The sequence below is a fragment of the Pollachius pollachius genome, assembly GCF_949987615.1.
Source record: "Pollachius pollachius genome assembly, chromosome: 9".
NCBI classification, from domain to species: Eukaryota; Metazoa; Chordata; class Actinopteri; order Gadiformes; family Gadidae; genus Pollachius; species Pollachius pollachius.
In genome coordinates, this window is record NC_136942.1 from 19,435,805 (window position 1) to 19,460,667 (window position 24,863).

At 44.9% G+C, this 24,863-nt stretch overlaps 1 protein-coding gene across 4 annotated transcripts; it reads left to right on the forward strand.

Moving 5' to 3' along the window:
* The first annotated feature begins 18,223 nt into the window (after window positions 1-18,223).
* znf710a (zinc finger protein 710a) lies at window positions 18,224-24,247 on the forward strand. Of its 4 annotated transcripts, none has more exons than XM_079743230.1 (5): window positions 18,224-18,262; window positions 20,422-21,939; window positions 22,592-22,783; window positions 22,880-23,054; window positions 23,398-24,247. In XM_079743230.1, the coding sequence occupies exons 2-5, from the start codon at window positions 20,461-20,463 to the stop codon at window positions 23,562-23,564; spliced, it is 2,013 nt and encodes a 670-aa protein (XP_079599356.1). In that variant the 5' UTR covers window positions 18,224-18,262; window positions 20,422-20,460; the 3' UTR covers window positions 23,565-24,247. The 4 variants fall into 4 exon arrangements, with proteins under 4 accessions (XP_079599356.1, XP_079599359.1, XP_079599358.1 ...); XM_079743233.1 differs by having other exon boundaries at window positions 20,422-21,909; XM_079743232.1 differs by having other exon boundaries at window positions 20,426-21,939.
* The last annotated feature ends 616 nt before the right edge of the window (window positions 24,248-24,863 follow it).

The following is a 24,863-nucleotide window of genomic DNA, read 5'->3' on the forward strand; positions in this document are numbered from 1 at the left end:
CAGCTAAAAGCTCTCCACGTATTCCTTCTCCCAGCCATCGAGGAACAGGATAATTCCCTTGCAACAACTGCTTCGTTTTTCCCTTTAGAACATAGCTGTGATAACCACTCATTGGCTTTCACTATAACCAACATTGTGATCCTGCCCTGTGATGTGTCAGTGATTCCTGATGAAGGTTTGCTATGAGGAAACCGCATCTATAGATGTGTGAATATGAAGGGTAATCCCCGGTGTTTCCAGTTGAGTCACCGATTTGTTCCTCGCTGACCAAGAGGGATAAACCAACAGGGCGGGGCGCCGCTTGTGTTGTTGCCACGCTTGAGTGACAGACGGTTAACAGTGGAGTGCACCGGACCCAGGTTTCTGTACAGCCGTTCGTCTCCACATTTTGGACGAGCTCAGTAACTCAATTGTGAACAACAAGTTAAAAATACTTCAACCCCCTTAAGCGAGTCACACAGCAAATCCACAGCTGGGAAAAAAAGGGAAACAAAACTATTCATATTCATAACTATTCATGTACTCCACGTGATGGCTCATAATTGGACCATTATCACACTGCAATTATGTCACGCCGGAGAAAATGGGACTAGAGGAGCAACGGCATTTGGCAGCACAGCATTTGTGAAGTTCTATGATGATGGCGGTTTGGAAACAGAACCACGGTCAACAAATGCTGGGCCTCGGGCCTGCAGAGGTATATGGTGATCCTTGGCCAATTGTTCTTTATTTGGCTATCTGTGGGCAGGGACCTTCAATGGCTACGATCTCTGCTGTGAATTGGAAGAGCTCAGTGGTGAATCTGCTGAACCCAATATGTTCCAACGGTGGGTTCATCCAGGTTTGAAGGGGACTGTAAGGAGAATTATTAAAAACCTTTTTTGTTTTGGCATTTTAAGTATTTTGGTGTTATGGCTCAACCAGCCATCTTGAGCCCTTCTTTAGCTTTACGTCACCGACTCCACACCTGCATGGAGTAAATACAGATTAAAGTAGGATCACATGCACCATGCGTGTCCTGTGCAGTTGCCTTCAGGGGACTTTTGTTGGTGGGATCTAATCTCGTAACACGAGCAGCCACCGTACTGTGAATCCGCCATGAAATCTGCATGCTACTCCAAATGCGGGCAAATATTATTCCACTGTTCACTTTTCCTTCCCTCCTTCTTCTTCTTCTTCAAGGTCAAAATATGTAGATTTTCACAGCAATATTAAAACACAGACGGAGGCTAGTGGGCGCAGGTGGCGAGAGAAAGCTCGCCTTGGATTGCCATAGAAACTGTTGATGACAGGGCTCTCACAATGCAGCATGCCCTATCATAGCCTATATATATATATATATATATATATATATATATATATAGGCTTGTACTGATTACAGTAGGAACACAAACCATTAGCCGTTTAGTCGTGTTGTTATTTTTTTAATGAGTTTCCAGAATATGTAAATCAACCGAGTATGCCATAAAAGCACATGGAAAATACAAGATAATGTTTTGCCCGGATTTGTGCAAAAATACTCAATGATTCATATGTGTGTTGAGTCTGGTTCGTCCGGTTTGAGTCTCTACCTCCTAGGAGTAGCTCTGTGTAAAGTACTTGAAGAGTGTCACGCCCTGTTATAGCTTTGATGATATCTCATACATCACAACAAAAGTGTCTGGAATGGCTACAAGGATTTACCATACATGCAAGAGGGTACAAGATGACCCAATATGGGTTTAAAAACCCTGCTTTTTTTTAAGCTAGAAGCTCAAGTGTATATTCTATGTTCTACTATTTTAATCTTTTAGGAAAATACATAAGATGTGAAGGTGTCTCTTCAGAGGGCTGTGCAATGTTTATGTTTTCCACAATGGAAACACTACATATTGCATATTATGTCGTAGAAATAGTTTAATGAGATCAAATCAAAGCCAAAACATGTACATAAAACATGAAAATGTCTACAAAGTAATTAAAACATAGAACATCATTTAATATCATCAGTCAGGGAATCAAGGAAATAGAAATTCTGCTCGTGCTAGTCTACAAGTCTGGTTTAAAGCATAACAAAATTGTTTTGTTTATACGGACATCCCTGCTTTAACATGACATATTTTGAGAAATATTAGATGCTTTCATTATATTTTAATTTTAACTTTTAATGTTTTTTGGCTATTCTGTCGATATTTGTGTTTGAACTGCAGACGTTAAACGATGTACTGTGATACAAGAGACAAAACAACGGCGGCCGAAAGCCCCGACAGCGAACCGACGCAGACGGTGAGGAGAAGTCACCCTGAACCCTTTGGCGTGCAGAGAATGGAGAGGTCTTTTGAAGTGTCAGTTAGTTACTCTTCAAAGTCCTACGGCCTGAAGCGCAACGTGCCACAGTCGGCTCCATGGCAGCTTCTGAGGTATCAGTGACCTAAACATTTTCTGAAACTTGGAGCTACAAGAAACTCAGACCTTTAGAGCTTTGACCCGAAAGGGATAGCTGGGAAACACACAGGTATCACGAATAAAACGGTTATCAATCATTCAGATTCAGCTTCTGTTTGTGCTTTTGTTTCACATTCCAAGACCTGGACTACAACAGAGCGTTACAATATTAATCCTTATCATTAATAGATCACTTTTTGATATATTTAGGAGAAAAACTATTCAACGAGTCATTCATTAAATCCTGTCTTTTTTTATGTTTAAATCACATTTGAAGGCTTTCCTCAGAATAGATGCTGTTCAGTATGTCCAATTTAAGACCTCAGGCCATGATGAACTAAAGGTCACAAAAATATAGAGGATATGAATATTATTAAATATAGACGTAATACAAAACTTTTTTTTGTGTACAACAAATCTATGTTATTCAGATGCGGGAACGTTTGATGTGTGTGCTTGCTCGTCCACAGCAGACGTGGCCCACGTGCTGCCATGTAGACATTGTACAATCCTATCTCATCATAAGAATGCCTCGCCCTTTGAATTTCAATACCTACACTACACCAATTCAAAACGCTCCAACTACAACTCAAACTACATGAAGGCTGTTCAGACAGGCCTTTCGTGAACGTATTTTATTATCTCTCTCCTTTTGATATATTTATGCATACACTGAAACCTTAAAAGAATATACATATCGTCGGTACTCTCCCTATGGCGGTTGTTATTGTTATTGATCTGGGTTCTGCTCCTGGCTTCATGCATGCAGATAGAAATGGGAGGATCATTGGCATTCACCAGAGCAGAGCCCACACCTGCAGGGCCACATTAGGCATGCTGGAGTCGTTACGCGCAAACTCTGTGGCCGCTCGCCACAGAGAGACTGCTAGAGACGGCACACAGCACAGATCTCTGCTGCGCCGCTGCCCGTGTTAAGTACACTCTCAGCAGGATGCGCAGCACACAGCAGTGGAATCAATTATGAGACGTTTGTTACGGGACAAATGTATAGCGTCATGCTCTGTATGGTTGAACACAACCACACACACACACACACACACACACACACACACACACACACACACACACACACACAAACTCATACAACTTTTCAAGAACAGATATTCAAATTAACCCTCATTAGGTTTTAAATTACGCCCTGAGGGCAATTTGTGGGGGGCCTTTTTTAACAGGGGGCATTATTATGGCGTCAAGCTAAAGAATGTATTAGGGACAAGAGAGATAAAATGCAAATAGGACTGATTTATTTAGAAAGGATTTGTAGGCTATCAAATATGAAGCATGTAATATTCTTCAATATTTATATTGTAAGCAAGTGGTTTGTCTTTATTTATTATTAGTATGGCTCTTTGGAAAAGAGATTCTAACATGTGGTTGGTTTTATAATAATAGTTTTCTACTGCAGGTAACACTCTTACTTTGAAGGCAAGTATGATCATGGAAACCAGAGGAAGAGTTGCTGCAAGTGTATATAAAGGCGCACATTTGCCGGTGACTAATAATGACCCTGTAGCATGGATTATAAGATGCCTTTAAGTGATAATGACTGTGATCTTGTGCTAGAACATTACGGCATGCACACACACACGTGCATATACACATACACACACTCGCACACACACTCACATCAACACAAACTCACGCACTTGTGCATACTCACACGCACATGCACAACTACATGTTTACAAACACACATACACTCATGTGCACATGCACGCACACACACACACAGACACACACTCAGACCCCTATATCAAAGGACCCTTCTTACAGCTTTTCATAGACAAACAGGTGCTTGATTAAATCAGAAAAGGAAGAAAAAAAAGCTTAGTATCTGTTTCTTGGCCTTTCAGCACAGACCGCTTTAAAGGACTGTTGATGAAGTCCATTCGTAATGGACTTTAAATTAAATCAACTAAAATGAACGATATAGTGTGTTGGTGGAAAACTGCTACAAAACAGATAAAGGGCATATTGTGGCTGTTATAGGAAGACATTAACAAACTGTCCACCATGAAATCTATAAATTATCCCAAATCATGCTGTTAACTAACCAGCCTGTGTAAGAATACAAATTAGGGAGCATTGAGACAAAAAAATAATTTAATAAACACATTAAAGAACGGAATATATTGATTAACATTGAAGCAACTTCATTGCATTGAGTAGGGATCCATTCAAGGTTACCTGTTGTTCGGTAGAGGAAGAAGTTGTCAGTCCCTCTGTGGCCCTGAAAGCTGATATGACATCCACTTTGAACATCAAGTCTAAATCAGCATTACAACCATGGCAAGAATAGGCTTGCACCTGTAGGCCTACATCTGGGCATCTGGGAGCCTGAGGGCCAAATACAATGTAACCCAATCTCTAGAGGCCACCAGCTGTTTGAAGTCAAATAAATGCATTGTATCCTCCTATGTTTTATTAAGCCGCATTGGAGCTCTCAAATTGTGGTGAAAAGCGCGCATATGAGTAAGGTAGAAAGGTAGGCCCTAAGCGTCAGATTCAGGCGTTCACTTGTGATGTGCACCTGGTCGGCCAGGGAGGCCAACGGGTACCCACTTCTAAAGCAACTCATCTGGTCAGCGACGGTTTCTGCGGTGTCTCATGTATACCAAAGCCTCTTCCTTCCCCCACATAAATAATTTGCAGTTCTTCGGCCACTCCCCAGATTATGCGGTGGAGCCGCCCAAATGAAATGGTAATGACATGGTTACACCATCGAGCCCCGATCAGATTACAATGAATCGATTAGGACGATTGAAACTTTAAAACGTATCCATCTCTTTACCATAAGCCTTCCCCCAAACCACAAATATGTAGTTCTAGATGGAATTTGTTTATGTTCAATGCTGTGCATGATTGTAAAAAATGTAATTTGATTCCTAATTCGGGCTGGCATTTGATACAGGGTCATCATTTAACAACCGATTAGGCGTTGTTCATGTGGATAGGATCCCTCTAGTGGTACGCCGAATGAAGTTCAACTCTTACCTGGTAAAATAGAAAACAGTTTCACTTGGAAATATAAGGCTTGGTATTTTTTCTTTCTTCGTTGTTTTCTAGTCGGTGACTAGACTAACTGCTTCTCTTGCTGGGCCAGGTTTTACTGAAGCTGAACAGGTAAGGACAGTTATTAATCTACGCAACTATTTCTGCATTTTGCAGTTGCATGAAATGAACACGTTTGATTAAGAGCTCACTTATAACTCCACGTAATGAAAACAAACGACATTAAACGGGCAAATACACAAAACAACGTGCAAGTAATGCACGTGTTTTTGGATAAAGTTGCTGTAGTCTGAATGGCAAGGAAAGGAAACGAAGACATGTTTCTTTCCCGAACAGAGCAGTAGCGACATCTTATGGCTGTTTTGGTAATACCAGTACATTAACATAATGACGTGCTGCATTTACATGGCTGGTGAAGAAACCACACGCAATTTAAACAAATTTAATATATATGTAGGACCGATGTCCTAGTTACTTTAAATATTTGTTCACAGAGACCATTTTAACACAATACAGCAAGAATATTCTGAATTGGATCGAATGTGAGCCTTGCTGATGCAAGCAGCAAATTGCCACGAGTTATGATACAACTAGGGCCATTATGTTATAGAAAATAATGGTATCCCATAATTGTAATACAATTAAAATTGTATAATTGTACCATGATACAATCGTGAATCTGTGTTTTGAGCACTGGAGTTAATACAGAATGTAACAGCCACCAAGTAGAAACATTTTGGGTTATTAATTTGGTTCAGAAATAATATCCTGTGCATTGAACTAGCATATATGATTATCTAACTTGTGGATAGCCCCTTTCCCAATTGTTACACTCAGACAGATAAGCGGGGCTATTTGGAGACAGCACGGGCAGCGAAGTGCTTACTGAAGTACAATAAGAAAGGTGTGCTGAGGTTAATATTCTCTTTTAAGCATGGGCTATTACTTTGAAAATTAAACTTTCTCAGTCACGTCCGCTCTTATCACAGATTTGGTTAGAAATTAGACTTTAGGAAAGTCTGATAGGGCCATTTTGTTATAGACAATAATGGTAGCCCATAATTAGAGGTCTATATGTGAAATTTGATTTGTTTTTGTTTATAAAATATTCACCAATTTTATGTATGACTAGAATGATTGAGGTTATTGGGTACTCCAAATGAATGATCATTTTGAATGGTGACACGTGACACAGTGTAATAAAGGATAAGGTGTTGCAATTTGGTGTTTCCTCAACATCCAACAATGCAAGATGAATCCATCTGCATAGGGCATTGCGCATCAGAATGCATTATGGGAATTATGTTGGGGGTACTCCGCCATTTTGTGATGCCTACAGTGAGCTGTAGTAATTATCCTAAATAAATGTAAATACACAGAAACCTAGGTTTATCACCTGGGAAACGCTGTGGCAAATTCAACCACAACAATGTCTTCCCATAATGAAATATAATTTCACAATGAATTACTGAACAATGAGCAAAACACCATTACTACCAATAACAATCCTTATCTCCTAGACTTCGGAAATGGAGGTGGTCCTTGTGATGTGACGTCATGATGTACAAGACCAAGCCCTCTTTACTGTGGCCTATGGAAACACATACGCAACCTGATGGGGAACATTCAGTGGCGTGGATGTATGATTTCTTTGATGCTTAGTTTAAGCTACACAACACAGACTGCATCCACCTCCCTGTTTTCCCCCTGGCTTGGACCACGTTGACTCTGAGTCATCGAAGCCTTTTAGTGACATGGGAGGGCAGCAGGTGTTTAGAACGTGTGCGGAGGAAAACAGGAAACTATGACCAGCGGTGGTGGCTGGTTGGTCATTGGATTGCTGGGACAGCACAAACAAGGGCAATGCCAGGCTTGTCCCCCTTACCATACCAGTGGTCTGATAGTGGTACACTCAGAGCTACTTCCACCCGGAGCCTATTAGCTTTAATACGGCTGTATAGCAACTCAAGCTAAGGCCTGCGTATTCACTGCCACTTCAGGTCAGATATAATCCATGTCTAATGGACGGGCCACTAAAAACAGAAGTCACAGAAATGAAAATACTTTTGTAGCGTGAATTCTATAAAATAACAAGAAAAAACTTGGGAGCAACAGGGGTGATTTGAGGTAGGCCTAACGGAGGAAAAACAAAGAACATATACAAAACACATAACCAATCACATGAAACTGTTGGGAAATTGTGTTTGGAGGTTTTCTGAGTCTGGGTAAACAACAGAACACAGATTTTGACGAGCTCTGTTGGCCAATCAGCACACAATGCGGCGAGCAGTGTCTACAAGAACCCGTCATTTTGCCTCTGTGACTAAATCTGATCTAGTGATTTTGTTTTGGTTGGTGATAGAAATATCAATTTTCTGACAAAGTGAAGTTATTTTCAATCCTTCTGCTTTTGAAAAGTTGGAATAAATGTTGTTCAGAGTACAGCAGGAAACCAGTAAACCAGGAAATCAGATCCCATTAATCTAATCAGGCAAGCCTGCTGATTGGCTAGCTGCTGATCAATTGGGGATCTACTCATTATGAATACATTTGTAGCTAAGCAGAATTAGCATTTTTCAAAAGTGAACCCCAAGAGGTATATTTGAAGATGAAGATGATTTATGAAGATACATTTGTGTAAATGTAGCATTGCCAAGGCATTACATTTCTCCCTTCTAGCGGTGGCTAGAAAGGGAGCAGAAGGAGGTGGAATGAGGTGCTGTGTGAAGTGCTTCAAATTGAGTTTTTACCCATGATGCCTTTAACAACATATATTAAATGTTTGCGTTCTGTTTTCCTCCCATTCTATAAAGTAAGTAAGTAAGTAAGTACATATAATTTATAAAGCACATTTACACAGAGCATAACTGATCAAAATGCTGTACAGCGGATAACTAAGAAGACAAATAATACAAGAAACACACCAATAGTCACAATTACATAAAACACATGTTATGTGGTTCAATTATATTTTATTAATTTTATTAATTTAATTTAATAAATATTACTCTCAAATGCCTTATAGTTGTTTCTGTTAATTTACAAAATATGTCTTCAAGCAAACACATTGTTAATTGGCTATGCATTTATTTAAAGCCTACAATGGTTTCCTTACACTATGCAAATACGTACACATTAATTGTTGTGCCCTTAAATACTTCAAATCCTTTGTTAATGTGGCTTCTCAACGTTACCCAGACAAGCCATTCAAAATATGTAAATCCTTCACTAACAACCTTTCGGAACCTAGTTAAACTGTTTTGACTGTACTTACTCATACTATGCTCATTTGTATAGTCAGTCAACTATTGTACATGCCCCACGCCAGCTAAATAGATAAGGTCAATTTGACATTTAGGCTACAGGCCTAGAAAAATCCTAACAGGTTTTCATAGGATGTTTTGCTACAGTTTAAATAGCAAATGATCAATATTGAAATAACAATTGTAATTTGGTCCAAATATAATCTTGTAGTTTCAACGTCTAAAAGCACAACACCATAGCCCGTCATTACAGCTCCCTCTTTGTACTGGACAACACCATTTTTAGTGTTTGTCCCGTGCATCTCGGCCAGATTAAAGATGGAAGGTCAGTGTTTTCAATTACAGATGGTATTGCAGATAGTCGTATCAGATTCTAGATCATGACATCATCTCTGCTGGTGGACGGAGCCAACCCGAAAGAGGAGCACTGGAAGGCTCTGGACTTAACACTGTTAACACCACAGTCAGACAGCTGAGGGGAAACGCATGCACATTGTGTATGAAATGCTTCTAGCCGTCAGACGGATGAGAGAAAAGCATGCACATTGTGTATGAAATGCTTCTTACAGTCATGAGAGGGATGAGAGGCATCTGTATGCACATTGTGCATCAATAGCTTGTAAAAGTCACACAAATAGGATGAAAATGCACACACATTGTTTGCCTATGGCAGTCAGATGGATGGAAGGAAACTGCATGTGATTGTGTATGAAATGATTGTGACAGTTTGATGAACAGGATGTATGTTCTATAAGAAATGCTTGTAACAGTGATATGAATTGCATGAATATGCATGCACATTGTTTGCTCATAACAGTCAGATGGGTGGGATGAATAAGCATACACACTGAAATTATTATAACATCATATATTCATGTCATATGGATAGGTGGAAAGTGTATGACCATTGTGTTTGTAGTTGTGGTTTAGAACTATCTGCATTCAATTATCCCTTTCTGCAGGTCTACAACTACTTCATAATAAATATGTACTGATATTGTTTTCTGGGGACACCAAAGAACAACACTGATAGTTAATTATACAAGGCTTCATATTCTGTGTAACAGTATTCATTATAACCATGTATGCAACCTCTATTCAAATACATAATTTGATTAAATTTGCAAAACTAGACCTACTGAGCGAATTACTAGAACCAAGTGCATCTGCTGCACTTTTCCCTCTGTCGCCTCTCCCTCTTTATGTCCCAATTCAAATTCATTTCCATCAGAACTATTGCATGTTGTCTGGGTCTCAGAGCAGATATATGTATTTATATATTTAATATATGTTTTTTTGCAGTGCTTTGCTTCCTCCCTCTCCTGTCCCTCTCCCTCTGCCTCGTCCTTCCTTCTCTCCTTTCTATTTTTGTGGCTGCTTTTCATTCTGTTTTCTTTCATTGTTTTTCTTTTCTTTCTCGCCTTGGGACCCCATTTTTTTCTCTTCCTCTATTCAGGTTTTCTTTATTCTGCTTTTTGAATAGTTGTGGTACTTTAAGGGGAAGGGACGTGTGGGGGAGGAGGGGGGAGGGGGAGGCTGGTTTCAGTCAGAGGAGCTGCAGCACAAAACTTCCCCACACACACACATAACAACACACACACACACACACACGCGCACGGCCAAACACGCACACACACAGACACCAACTCATGCAGTGTCTCATGGAATGAGTTTGTCACAGACTGAAAGACACACACATACACTCATACACACTTTCCCCTATCCCTATGTATATGGCCCTACAGGGGAATCAGTAGGAGCGCAATATACACACTTCCTTAGCATAGCCTATGCAAAATATACGCTTCCATAGCATATACAGAAGGGTTCCTCTGTGTGTCTGTGAGAGCAGAGAGTCAAACACTGGCCCTGGTTAAGTTGTGCTAGTTCAGGGTTGAGAATTAGATGGTAATTCATAGTGTGTGTGTGTGTGTGTGTGTGTGTGTGTGTGTGTGTGTGTGTGTGTGTGTGTGTGTGTGTGTGTGTGTGTGTGTGTGTGTGTGTGTTTATGTGTCTGAGTCTGTCTTTGTTGCTCCCTCTGTGTCTTGGTGTTTGTGTGCATGTGTGTTTGTGTGTGTGCGTGTGCGTGAGTGTGTGTGCGTGTGTGTGTGTGTGTGTCTGTGTGTGTGTGTGTGTGTGCGTGTGTGTGTGAATGTGCATGTGTGCGGGTGTGTGTGTGGGCGAATGTGTGTGCGTCTATCCTGTGTGTGTGTCTGTGCGGGTCTGTCTGTCTGTTAGATTGTCTGTCTGTCTGTCTGTGTGTATGTGTGTGTTACAGAATATTATCATTACTGACTCCCAGGTGGTGCATAGAGAGAGGTATTTGCTACTTCATAAGAACATGTTTATCCCGCTGTGATTGGACGTCAGGCTTCCTTTACCCCAGCAGCTCCATGCAGACCGACCACTAAGTGGCATGTAGTCTCTCTCAGATAAGATCATATAGGAGAATACTACAAAACACCTACTCCCCACAAAATACAATACAATAACGCTATAGACGCCATGCAGGGATTCACGTATTTCAGGGATCAAGCGCCTTATATATTAAAATGGGATGTGAATCGAGTAACGTCAAAATAACACTACTGCTGCTGTTGCTGCTGCTGCAAGAAATCACAGTAGTCCACGTTTGGCACAGCAATAGGGAAAGCAAAACAAATCAATTAATCTCTAGATATCACGACAGGAAATCATTAGCTGTTCTTTAAGATAGCAAGAGACTCCAGCCTCTGCTCCTGTACGCTTTTCATTGAACACACAAACACAGACACACGCACACACACACACATTCTGCCCAGGACAAATGCAGCACGGCATTGAAAAAGCAGGATTGTGGGTTGAATCGTGGTGGTGGAAATGATTAAAAATGCAGAATTGACGGGGAAACCGATAAAACTTTCCTCATCCATAGGTAAGAACGGAGAGGAAAAGCAGCATGATGGAATGGCAGGCTTGAAGGGGAGAGAAAGGTGAAAGACAGATGAAAGTGGAGAGAGATAAAAGGCCGAGCGAGGAGGGTGTGGGATAAAGCAGGAGGAAGAGAGGCAGAGATGAAAGCAAAATGAGAAAGATAAGAACAGAGTGAGAGAGACAGAGAGAGAGAAGGGAAGCGGAGGAAGAGATAGATAGTGTACGGAGCGGAGAGAGAGGTAACCATGGAAACTAGGAGGAAGGTACAAAAGAAGAGATAGACAAAGGGGTTTTGATTTAAAAAGAATGAAACTTGGACGAAAAGAAAAGTAATTCCGACTGAAATTTGTTACCAGGAGGTAGAAGGATAATACAAAAGACTGACGGCGTTGCTTCCGTCCGCACTGTCTGGTTCAGCCAGTTTGAATGCGGTTGGTTTTTAACCATCACAGGGCACTCCTGAGACCTCCAGTGTTAATAGGCTTCTGTGGTTCATTGTGGGCCTCACCTTGAGTAAATCTGGGGCCATTGCAGTATGTGGGACACTTGGTGGATCGATGACATCACGCTGTCAGTTTTTGTATACGTCTCGCCATCACACAAAGAGTTAAGACCTGGAGCCACGTATCTCTTTGACAGACGAGAATCTATTGCAGAGGCATCTCTGTATTTGTGTTATATTGATGGCTTTCGATGGTTCTAAGCAGTGGTGTGACTTGACTGACTGCTCAAATGGATTCATGTAGCTTGGTAAAGCTTTCTCCCCCCCCCCCCACACCCCACCTTCTTAGCGCATCGGGGGGAAAATAAAACTGTGCTGGTGATAGGATGATACGTCCTCCATGATCTCACAGTGTTTTTTTGTTTGCTTGTGTGTGTGTTTTTTTAAAATCGAATGAATAAAGTTCAGTGACATACATGCTGTGTGGGGGACTATCTTTCCCCTATGCGTGTGCATGCAAAGTGTCCACATACATTAGGATTCATATTTTGTGTATCTATATAGAGTTACAGACAGAGGGTTTTATTCTGTGGTTTTTGAGTCTCTGGTGGCTATCCCTCTTTCTCCCTTCCCCCTCTCTGATTTTCTCTTCTCTGTCTTTCTCTTTCGTCCTCTGTCTCTGTTTCTCTCTCACTCCCCCCTCCCTCCTCCCTCTTTCTCTTGATCTCTCTCTCCTCTCACTCTCCCTCTCTCTCTCTCTCTCTCTACTTGCTTTCTCTCTCTCTTGCTCTCCCATGCCCCCCTCTTTTTCTAGCTCTTATGCTCTCTCCCTCTCCCTCCCTCCCTCGCTGCCTCCCCCCTCTCTCTCTCTCTCTCTCTCTCTCTCTCTCTCTCTCTCTCTCCTTTCTCTTTCTCTCTTTCCTTCCATAGCTCTCTCTGTCTCACTCGCTCGCCCCCCTCTCTGTTCCTTTTATATCCTCCTTGCTGAATGCTCCTCTCCTCCACTCCCTCAACTCTGTATTTTCTCCTTTATATTCAGTTGGGTTTTTTTCAACCTCTCCCCACACTCTTTTCTCCAACGTTGTCTCCAAGCAGAGCTATTTCATCGCTAATATTCTCTCTTTCCATTTACTGCCCCACTATAGAACGCTGAGAGTAATTTCTTATTTAGGCGTCTCTGGTCCAGGCCATCACTGCATCCCGCGTCTCAACCAAACGGGTGTATTTTATCTTGGCGTATTTTGGGGGAAAGGAGAGACTGATTTGTCTGGAGACTTAAATACTTGGTTGGTTCAAACACTCGAAAGAGCGAAAGAAAACAAAACAAGCAAGAAAATGAACGGGGGAAAAAGCACAAAGTGTTGAATTAGTAATGTGGCATATACTGCGGCTATTCTGTTTGTTTTCTAACGGCGTTGTCTGAGACCGCTCACCTTCACTCCACCTCACTCTTTAACTCTCCCGGGTTTAGTTTGCCTCAGATTCAAACATTTCAGTTGAGAAGCCAAAGAGCAAATCCATTTTTTTTCCTTTGTATATTTTATGTCACCTGTCCTGCTAGCCATTCTGTGATCTTAATAGAGCATGCTAGGAGTTTGATGAGGTTATAATCGTTTGAGTTTCTGTGTGTGTGTGTGGGGGGGGGATGAGTGGTTGTTTGGGGGGATGTAAAGCTTGAGATCCAGCTTGGATGTGGGTGTGTCTGCTTTTAATACTGTTTTGCTTTATTCCATCTGCGTCCCTTAAATGCACGCTGTGTGGATCGCTTACGCTTATGAAAGTAGCCTGCTGTGTGTGTGTTTGTGTGTGTTTTGGGAGGGAGCTTAATCATGGTAGCTAATCAAGCCTGAGACAGTGTTAACCGCGCGCCATACAGAGGTGAGGTGAAGGCACCTCACCACCACCTAGTAGGTGGTGGTGATGGTGGTGTGCACGTGCATGCCTCCTGGTATGAAAGGAGATGCTTATCTTTCATTGAAAAGAAAAAATAAGATTCACTCACTCTGAATACAAATGACGACTTCACTTTGAATGAAAAACTCATATAAACACTAAAAATAGAGGAAAGGATTATGTTGTCTTATGCTTAAAGGTGAGTGAGTTCGTTCATGGTTTCCCTGAAACACCTTAATGATGGAACATTAATAGTAGTTCGGTATCGTTGCATCACCCACAGCTATGGCGAGGCTGCTGTATTCCACTGTCGCTGTGTGGAACAGCGAGAAGAGATTTATGTATGAGGAGACACAGGAAGAGACAACCAGGGGTATTTGAGAAATATTTTGCATGTGTTAGGGTATGAGGGTGTATCCTTAATGATAACCCAGTAGTTGTCATCAATGAGTTCCACCTTCACCTTTATCATGTCCAGCAAGTATAACCAACCTCTGATATCTAAATCTTTCCCTTTTGTCCCTGGGCCTCTGTCTGTCTGTCTCTTTCTCTATCTCTCTGCCTGTCTCTATCTCTTGCTCTATCATTCTCTCTCTCTCTCTCTCGCTCTCTCTATCGCTCATTCTCTATCTCTGCGCCTCTCACTCTATCTTTCGCTATCAGAGGAAAAGAAGAGAAGTTGTAACTTTTGACCTACATCCCAGAGAGGGTATGTCTCTGTCCAGTTTGGCGAGCCACTTACAAGGAGCCACCACAGCAATGAGCCGGGGCTCTGCAGAAACATAAAGGGACAAGTTGTTGTAGGAATGGGCCTAAGTCACACCGACACCCATGTTAGATGTGTGAGTATGTGTGTGTGTGTGTGTGTGTGTGTGTGTGTGTGTGTGTGTGTGTGTGTGTGTGTGTGTGTGTGTGTGTGTATGTGAGTGTCCAACCCTGCGCGGAACTACAAGTGTTCTGGTGCCAGTGGCGTGCGCTCAGAAGTCATCAGACGCATGCACGCATACAGGCATGCAGACACACAGATGGACACGCATGAACACACACACACACACACACACACACACACACACACACACACACATGAATACTGAGATTTGAAATCCAGGTCTAAGTTAGTAGTGTTGAGAGGTAGGCTATGGCTCACTTCCTCTCTCGCTCTTTAGCTCTCTCTCTCTGTCTCTTTTTCTCTCTCTCTCTCTCAAACACGCACACACACACAATCACACGCTCACACACACACATAGTGTGTGTGTGTGTGTCTCTCTCTCTCATCGTGTTGTGTCTCTCTCGATCTCTGTCTCTCCCTCCCTCACTGAACGTGTAGAAACCTGTGGAAACATAAGAAATGAATGAAATTAAACTTTCATTGCTCATTGTACCGCATCCTTTTCATGCTATTAGCTTAGCCTAGCCGTAGACTTGGGCATTTTGCTAAGTAAACAGGCAGGCCTTTGGGAATTTTGCTCTTATGAAGATTTTGGCCTGGAATAAGGCCACATTACCCCCCCCCCCCCCCCCCCCCCCCCCCCCACACACACACACACACACACACACACACATACACATGCACACACACACACACACACACACACACGCACACAAAGACACAAATCAAAATAAAAAAATAAAAAACTTTAGTTGTGTGTCTTTTCCATTTCCCCCATTGGCTCTGCTTCGCTCTGTGTTGTTTTATGTACACGTCCCTTGTTGTTCCTTCCATGTGGTTTTCTTTGTCTTTCTGCCTCTTATCTCTTTGTTTCTTCCCCCTGCTCTCCTTCTATTTTCTCTCTCTCTCCCTCTCTCCCTATCTCTCTCTCTCTCTCTCCCATTCTCTCCCTCGACTTCCTGCTATCTCTCCCCCTCACTCACACCCTCACTCAATCTCTCTCTGCCCCCCTCCCCTTCCCTCCCGTCCTCAACCACCATCTCCCTCCCCCCAGCCCTCCTCTTCCCCCCCACCCACCCTTGCGCTCACTCTCATTCCCAATCTCTCCCTCCCTCCCTCCCCCACTCCCCTGCTCCACCTCCCTCTCTCTCTATCTCTCCCTCTCTCTATCTTTCTCATTCTCCCAGCACTCCCTGCCGCTGGTGATTGATCAAGGTTTTCAAGGTTTGCCCTTTCCTGTTATTTAGTGGGAAATGTTTATGCCCAGTCTCCAGTCGTACAGCACCGATTGGCATGTGTCCACGGCGCCGTGTGAGACGTGTGCCTGTGCCGTGCCACAGGGATAACGTGCCGCACTTTCTTTCCACGTTTCCATTTATTCTCCTTCTTCGCCCGCTCCTCGTCCTCCTCCTTGTGAAACCGTGTCGGTGGCTACTGGTCGAAGGCACCGCCGTTATGACACCCGCCACCCTGTTATCCAGATGAGCCCCGGCACCCAGCGCCTAAGCACACAACCTGAACTCAGCCCACAGGTAGCGTCTGCCGCACTGTTCCCCAACGCAGCCGGAGAGAAATCTGGAAGTTCAATAGTTAATGTCTTCCCTTGCTGTTTTTTCCTTTTTCCTCTCTCTCTCTCTCCCTCTCCCCTCTCTCTACCGCTCTCTGTCTCTTCCTCTCTCTATCTTCTTTCCTCTCACCATTCTCTTTGCTCTCACTCCCCCCCACCCTGCTGTCCCCCCCCACCCCCCACCCCCTTTTCTCTTGCTGATGGACTCTTCTTTTTTTTATTTTCACACTAAACCATCCCCCTCTTTTTTTCTGCTCTCTCTTTCTTTCTCCTTCTTTCCTTCTCACCCCCCCCCCCCCACTCTTTTTCACTGCATTTTCCTTTCAAACCTCCCTCTATCTCTCTCCCCACCCTCCCCCACCCTCCCCTCTGCGTGCTCCCCCCTCCCTGCCTGTCTTTCTTTTCTTCTTTCTTTTCTTCTTTCTCTTTCTTTTTACCACATCCTTTCTTATGGCTCAGCCCTCCCTTCCCTCCCCCTCCCTCCCTCCCCCGTCTCTCCTTTCCCTTCTTCCTCCTTTTTGCTGCATTCTCTTTTTCCCTCCCCCACCCCAGCTCTCTTTCCTTTCTCCCTTTTTTCTTTCTGTCTCTCTCAACCCCCCCCCCCCCCCCCCCACACACACCCTCCCCTCCCCACCTCCCCCTCCTTTCCTCCACTCTGCTTCGCTCCCCCCTCCCTCCCTTTGCCTCTTTCTTCCTTATTCTCTCTCCCCCACGTCTGTCTACCTCCCTCCCTCCCTCCCTCCCTCCCTCTCTCCTAACTGCTTTTCTTTCTCCTCTCTTTTGTCACCATTTCTCCCCTTCCCTCACTAGCATTTCTCCCGTACAGTGGATCCTGTCTGCCAGCGTGATTAACCACATCTACAAATAATGAGACAAACTTCCTCATCTGGGTAAAAGTTGAACTGTTTTTAAAAGGCTATCTCAGGCAGTATCTAGTGTCTGCCATAGACAGACACACCTCCAGTCCACATCTCTGTGTGTTTTGTAGGAGTGTGTGTGTATATGTGTAAGAGAGAGAGAGTGTATGTGTGTGTTTTTGTGTCTATGTGTGTATGGATATGTCTGCATTTGTGCTTGTTTATGTATGTGTTTCTACTTACGCATACTGATTCAGACTCTGTATGATTCTGACGAGTTTGTTTTGTGTGAGGTTTTTTGCGTGTGTTCGTTGTGTTGTGTGTGTGTGTGTGTGCATGTGAACACATGTGTGTGTGTGTAGTACTCATACTGAGGAAATGCTGATTAGATTTTTATAATTGTTTGTGTGTTTTGAGCAAATGCTTGTGAAGGGAGACGCATGGTAGGAGTGTGATCAACAGAAGATAGAGACTGCGTCTCTGAGCCTTAAAGAGAAATGTGTGTTGAAGGGTCATGCTGAATTGTAGGTAGTGAGAAAGGGAGATAAGATGTGTGTGTGTGTGTGTGTGTGTGTGTGTGTGTGTGTGTGTGTGTGTATCTGTCTGTTCGTAAGAGAGAAAGGAGGAAAGAGAGAGAGAGAGAGAGAGAGCGAGAGAGAGAGAGAAAGAGAAGTGAGATGGGATGGAAAGGGTGGGAGGAAGAGAAAGAAATGGGGTGATAGTGTGTGTGCGTGTGTGTGTGAGTGTGTGGTGTGTGTGCGTGTGTGTGGGGAGGGAGGGAGGGAGGAGGAGGGAGAGTAGGGGGTGGGGGGGGGCAGGCACAGTCAGTTCTGATAACAGCAACAGTAGGAGGAGGATGAGCCGTGGGACCGCCCCACTCTTCCCACAGATATAAATAGGAGGAGGTTTTTTTGCTCCACACATTTCTCCTGAAGAATGAGATCCCTGAAACACCTCAAACATCACTCCAGGAACAATGTGGTGAGTTTTGGAGCTTCAAGACAAGCCAAGGTTTGCGCAGTTTTACCGTTTGGCTTAACAGTTATTGTAATGGCTTGTTTGTCAAGTGTTTATATCCGGTGTGTGAACATGTGTGTGAATGTGTGTGTTTGTGTGTGTGTGTGTGTGTGTGTGTGTGTGTGTGTGTGTGACCGAGCGTGTGTATGTGTGTGTGTGTGTGTGTGTGTCTGGTTATGTGCAAGAAGAATGCTCACTTTTTGTTTATACATTTGCACCGTAACGGCAACATCTTTAAGAAGGTACCGGTGGAAAAACAGCATTTTTTTTTTCAGTTTCCTCTTTCCCCGATGTAGTATTTATTGGATTTCTGAATTGTTTTCTGCTGTGTTTGTCCTTAGGTGTCTTTGCAATGCAACTTGTGAAATTTGGAAGTATGGACACTTGCAATTACTCTCGTTCCTCTCCCTCTCCTTGTCATTTGTCTTTTCCTCTTTCATTTTGTCAGCCTTTCATTTAGCTGTGCTTTCTCTCTTCTCTTCATTCCCTGGCTCCCCTCCCTCCTATCCCTCTGTTTCTCTTTCTCTCTCTATCTCTCTCTCTCACTCACTCAGTCACTCACTCTGTCTTTCTGTCTCTCCAGTCCCCCGCTACACCCCTCCCTCTCCCTTCCCTTTCTCTCTTCCCCTCTCTCACATGCTCACTCAATCTCTCCCTTCCCCTCCCCTCTCCTCCCCTCCCCTCTTTCTTTATCTTTCAGCCCCTCCATCTCATTTCTCTCTCCCTCTCCCTCCACTCCTCCCCCGCCCACAGCTCTTTCTGCTTCTCTCTATACCTCCCTCTCTCTCTCTCTTTCTTTCTCTCACACACAAACACACACACACACAAAAACACACAGACACAGACACACACGCATGCTCAAATACACACCTACTTTCTGCATTTCTTTTCTCACGAATACAGTCTGTCTCTGTCTGACTACTTTAAAAGCAGTAATTATAAATGACGTGGTTATCAGGGCATCCAGGTCTACCCCCCCCCCACCCCCCCCCCCCCCCCCACCCCCCCCCCACACACACACACACATATACCCACCCCCTCTCTCTCCCATCTCACACACACACACACACACGTTTTTTTTGCTGCTTTATCTCCTCTTTCTTTATCATTCTATCTACTCTTTCTCCTCCCTGAATTTTCTATGAGGAAAGGAAGCGTCTCTTGTCGGTAATGTATGACGGCAAGGCACCGACTGTGTAGCGCTTACGCACACAAGCAGTGCTAGAGATTTGTTATACATTATACAGATCTGATCCTCACAACAACCACTGGGCTTTGGCCCTGGCCTCTGCCTGTCTCATGTTTACCGTAGAGGCTGACCCCTGGCTACAATGCTCTCATTTCAAATCGATCAGAAATTCTTTTGAACTAACCCAGACTTTACAGTCATCTCGGACAAACCTTCGGCTGTGAGTCCATAACACACCACTCTGATTCACGTAATTATGTCAGCCGGCCTCATGAATAGCTCTGGAATACTGAATGAGCTGGAAGTCTCAATCGAATGTCTGCTGTGGATATGAGATTGCCTGCCAGCTTATATCAAGTTGTTAGGAACAGCCGAGCTGTGGCAGGCGTCATGAAGTAGGTGGCCTAGGTGTGTGGCTCCGCCTGGCTCATGAGTGGGAAGGTTGGCTCCAGTGATGGGCCGAGTAAGGCCAGAGAGAGGAGCTGCCCCCAGACCCCACAGGAAGTGCTGTGGACAGTCCACGGAAGTCAGCTTCCTGGTTGGACCTGCAGCCCCCCTCCTCCCCCCCCTCTCTTTTCTATTCTGTATTATTCTGAAGCCTGAGCAAGGAAGGAAGTCGGTTGCTAACACAGATCTACTTTATCTCTTCAATCTAATGGTCTCCTCTGGATTCCCTGCAAGAAAGAAAAAAAGGCGTAGTCAAAATGCAGCTTTCACAGGCAAACGTTGACAAGAAAGGAAATCTGCCTGCATTCCTCCTGGATCAGTTTGTTTTAATTATTGCCGATACATTATTCAATGCTGATATCGATAGCGCGACTATAGTTCTCCTCGGATGAGGCTGACCGCTTGTCACCAGGTCTGTGTGCGATGAATGACTTCTGTGTTTTTTAGACACGCGGATCTCTGACCCTGAGCGTTCGTTTCTCGACAGGAAGAGGTGACTAGCCGTCTGGCGCAGAACTACCCCAAAATGATCGAGAGCCAAATGGACGTGTCCACGCAGACAGAGCCCGTGGTGGTGCTGTCCCTCGCCCAGGCCGCCGTGCTGGGGCTCATCTCGCAGAACGAGATCTTCGGCGCCACCATCGCCCCCAATGGCTTCTACTCGGGAGAGCCCAGAGAGGGGCCCCCCCCACCGGCCGAGGGCCCAGAGTACGAGTACGCCGACCAGCTCATCGGCGCCAACGGGGACTACCTGGCCGAGCCCGCCGACTCAGCAGACGCCCCGCCCCACTCCAGCCAGAGGAGGAGGCCCGGGCCTCGGGGGAGGACCAAGAGGCCGAGGAGCAGCGCAGAAGAGGAGGAACGTCCCCGCAGGGTGCCCATCCCGCAGGCGCAGATCAAGGGGGAGCGCCTGGAGTCCGACACACCTCCTTCCTGCATCCACACGCACAAGAGCCGCAGCCAGCAGGAGGAGCCGGCCGGCAGGCAGGCTGGCTCATTGAAGGAGGAGAGGGCCTGTGGAAGCTGCAGCAGCTGTTCCAGGGACAGCCCCAGTCAACAGGAAGACCGGCCACCGCAGCCCGAAACAGAGGAGAGGGCGAAGGGGGAACGACGGGGAAAGGAAGAGGAGCGGGCGGTTGAGGAAGAGGAAGAGGAGGCACTGAACCTCAAGACAGGAAGAGACAGCGGAAGCCCCCTGATGAACCGCTTCTACGACTCGGGCGAGCCGGCCTACGAAGCGGGGGACATGGCCCTGCCCGGGGACTACGAGGACAACGGGCAGGCCATGCTGTGGTCGGACCCCGAGGGCCTGGCACGCCGCATGCAGATCGACCGGCTGGACATCAACGTGCAGATCGACGAGTCGTACTGCGTGGACGTGGGCGAGGGGCTGAAGCGCTGGAAGTGTCGCATGTGCGAGAAGTCCTACACCTCCAAGTACAACCTGGTCACGCACATCCTGGGACACAACGGCATCAAGCCCCATGAGTGCCTCCACTGCGGCAAGCTGTTCAAGCAGCCCAGCCACCTGCAGACTCACCTGCTCACCCACCAGGGCACGCGGCCGCACAAGTGCACCGTGTGCGAGAAGGCCTTCACGCAGACCAGCCACCTCAAGCGCCACATGCTGCAGCACTCCGACGTTAAGCCGTACAGCTGCCGCTTCTGCGGCCGGGGCTTCGCTTACCCCAGCGAGCTGCGCACGCACGAGAACAAGCACGAGAGCGGCCAGTGTCATGTGTGCTCCCAGTGTGGCATGGAGTTCCCCACCTACGCCCATCTCAAGCGCCACCTCACCAGCCACCAGGGTCCGACCAGCTACCAGTGCACCGAGTGCCACAAGTCCTTCGCCTACCGCAGCCAGCTCCAGAACCACCTCATGAAGCACCAGAATGTGCGGCCCTACGTCTGCCCCGAGTGCGGCATGGAGTTTGTCCAGATCCACCACCTTCGGCAGCATGCTCTAACACACAAGGTACTGGCAGCGCACGCCCTTGTGTCGAAGGTACTTTAACTTCATAGTGTGCCTGTTTTCTTTTCGGTTTTGTCACACTACATAGTCACATATCAGATGTCCCATTCCAACCCCTGTTCTCGTTGGCTCATCTGGTCATCTGAGGTTTCAAAAGCAAGATCTTTGCGTAGAAAACAAAAGCTAAATGCCACTGTTAAGTAGATAAAAGCATACATACGGGGCTTTGTAAACATAATCATCAAAGGCTACAATGCTTTGACTTTACCCCCTATCACCCCTGCATGCATGTGTTTTGTTATAGAGACTGTTGTCCAGTACTTCCTTTTAAGCCTTGTGAATCATACCGGTAGAACCACTTCCCCTTTCTTTTGCCTATAGTTTTCCGTTTTTTCTGTGAAACCAATTTGTTGGTTTAATAAGCAGTTTGTTCAAACTACAAATATGGCCAGATCCTAACTTCATTCGGAATGTAAAAGCCATGGCTAACAATACTTAGCAGTTGTCACTAATCTATGGGATCTCATGCCTCAACACTTGGTGGAGCTAAAGTCCCCCACATCATTATACGATTATAAGCTTCACTGGGCTTGGCAAAGCCATTGAAACCCTATGACACACAAAAGTGTTCCTGTGAATTATTGTCCTTTATATTAATAAAGGGTCCCACTTGTGTTTTTTCCAGGGTATGAAAGAATTCAAGTGCGAGGTGTGTTCCCGAGAGTTCACCCTCCCGGCCAACCTGAAGAGGCACATGCTGATTCACGCAAGTGTGCGGCCCTTCCAGTGCCACATCTGCTTCAAGACCTTCGTTCAGAAGCAGACCCTCAAAACCCACATGATCGTCCACCTGCCCGTCAAGCCTTTCAAATGCAAGGTGAGCACAACCCCTTGAACAACGGATCATGAGTCCCAGTGGAAGACAGTAGAGGGGCAGTCCGGTCGTTAACCTTTGTCCTCTTGGTGTGTTCAGGTGTGTGGAAAGTCCTTCAACCGGATGTACAACCTCCTGGGCCACATGCACCTCCACGCAGGAAGTAAGCCCTTCAAGTGTCCTTACTGCACCAGCAAGTTCAACCTGAAAGGCAACCTCAGTCGACACATGAAAGTCAAGCATGGCATTCTGGACGCCTCTATTGAAGGACAAGGTAAACAATCCGCTGAGTATGTATGTATGGATTTATGCAACTATACTGCCCATTTCATTTGGTCTATTCCTCATGCAATTTTATGAAGCAGCATGCTTACTACTCAATTGACAGTGTTTTATGGCCTACCCCGGCTCTTCCACCATGTGTTTAGTAAATATAGCAAGTCCACGATTAGCCGTGCCGCTCTATCTGCGGACAAAGTGATATGAAGGCAGGGAAGGGTGGGGCAACTTACTGACTGTCCTCTCTGGCACTGTTTGTCTTCAGGAAGTGTCTCTATTTGCTATTTGAGCTTCTGACAGACGGGTCAACTCATATTTGTGTCTCTTGCTCTCTCCAGAACCCCCTCAAGACATGGAGGGACAGGAAGACTATGACGAAGACAGCTTTGAATTCAGTGAACGAGAAAACCGAGCCAGCAACAACACCCCAGACATTGCTAAACTCTCTGAAATGGAGTACTACAGTAGTTATGGAAAAGGAGCGGCGCGCTACAACACTGCATGAATCCTATTTAAATCACCCCACGTAGAATACAAGTGACAACCGATAAAAAAGAGGGGATGTTTTTGTTTATTGCTGTATAAAGGCACAGTTCTGGGTTTGTTCATTAAGGGCATGAAGTAACCCTGTGATATCCGCACATTTTATATGCACTGGAATCTATCCTTATGCTACCTGGCTCCGAAATGTATACCTAGACCTAGCTACACGCTCATCGTTGGAGTTCAACTCAAACACGTGTTTGAAAGATACTGACTTACTTAAATATAGGGACATTTATTTTTCCATTGCAAATATGTGATATACGGAATTCCCCTTTCAGCCCAAATCACAAAGCACATTTTAGCTGAATAAACTTATAAAGGCATACAGCGATGAGATAATGCAGTTAATGAGACAATTCTCAGCCAAGAAAGTCTGCTGGGGCACACTGATTAGATGGGCTAAAAGAATTAAACAAGTCCTATTCATTTCACTTGCCAACGCATATCAAGTTAGGAGTTAATGAATTTCATTTGTATCACTCTGATTCTAAACTGTGATTAGGAAAAATCATGGTCTTTGAAATGACCATTTGAAGCCCATAGGATTTGCAACTCAAATGTTATTGTATTTTACTGTACAGAATGTATCAGTGATACCGTATGACGGCTGGATACTTAAATCAGTTCGCTGCATTGGGGGCACCCGTATATGTCCAGTCTGGTTTTTAATTTCCTGTGTTAGCAAGTACCACGCTGTATTGATTCTTAGTCCATGAATGTAATTGTTGCTGTGAGATGTTTAAGATGCTAATGGAAACACCCCGTTTTAATCGTGGAGCCTCTTACCAAAGAATTGGATCGACCTTTTGCCAAATCTTGCAGCTAAGGGCAGCAACAGCCTTGCTTCTTAGCATTGTATCGAGCTGGGATTGGATTTCACCGAGCCCAATCACAGTGCTTACATAATTACATTTACCCCCCCTCCATCCCTGGCCCCCCACTCCCCTGCCTAACCATCAGTAGATTTCCTCAAAAGATTACCAGAGAAAAGACTGCATTACAGCATTTCTCTCCACAAACTCCAGCTCCTCCTCCTCCTCCCCCCATCCAGGCCTTCGCACTACCAGACTCTCTAAAGCAATGCACACCCTGCTCTCCTTCCCCTAGTGCTGTTTGGGTTTTCATGGATGAATTTCAACAAGAATTGTCCCCCACCATCCCCCGAAAAGAAAAAACTTGGGACAGAAATATTAAGTGGCCCCGTGTGCCTGCCATCCATCACGCTGTACAGTAGTCTAAAGTGATGAACGACAGCCCC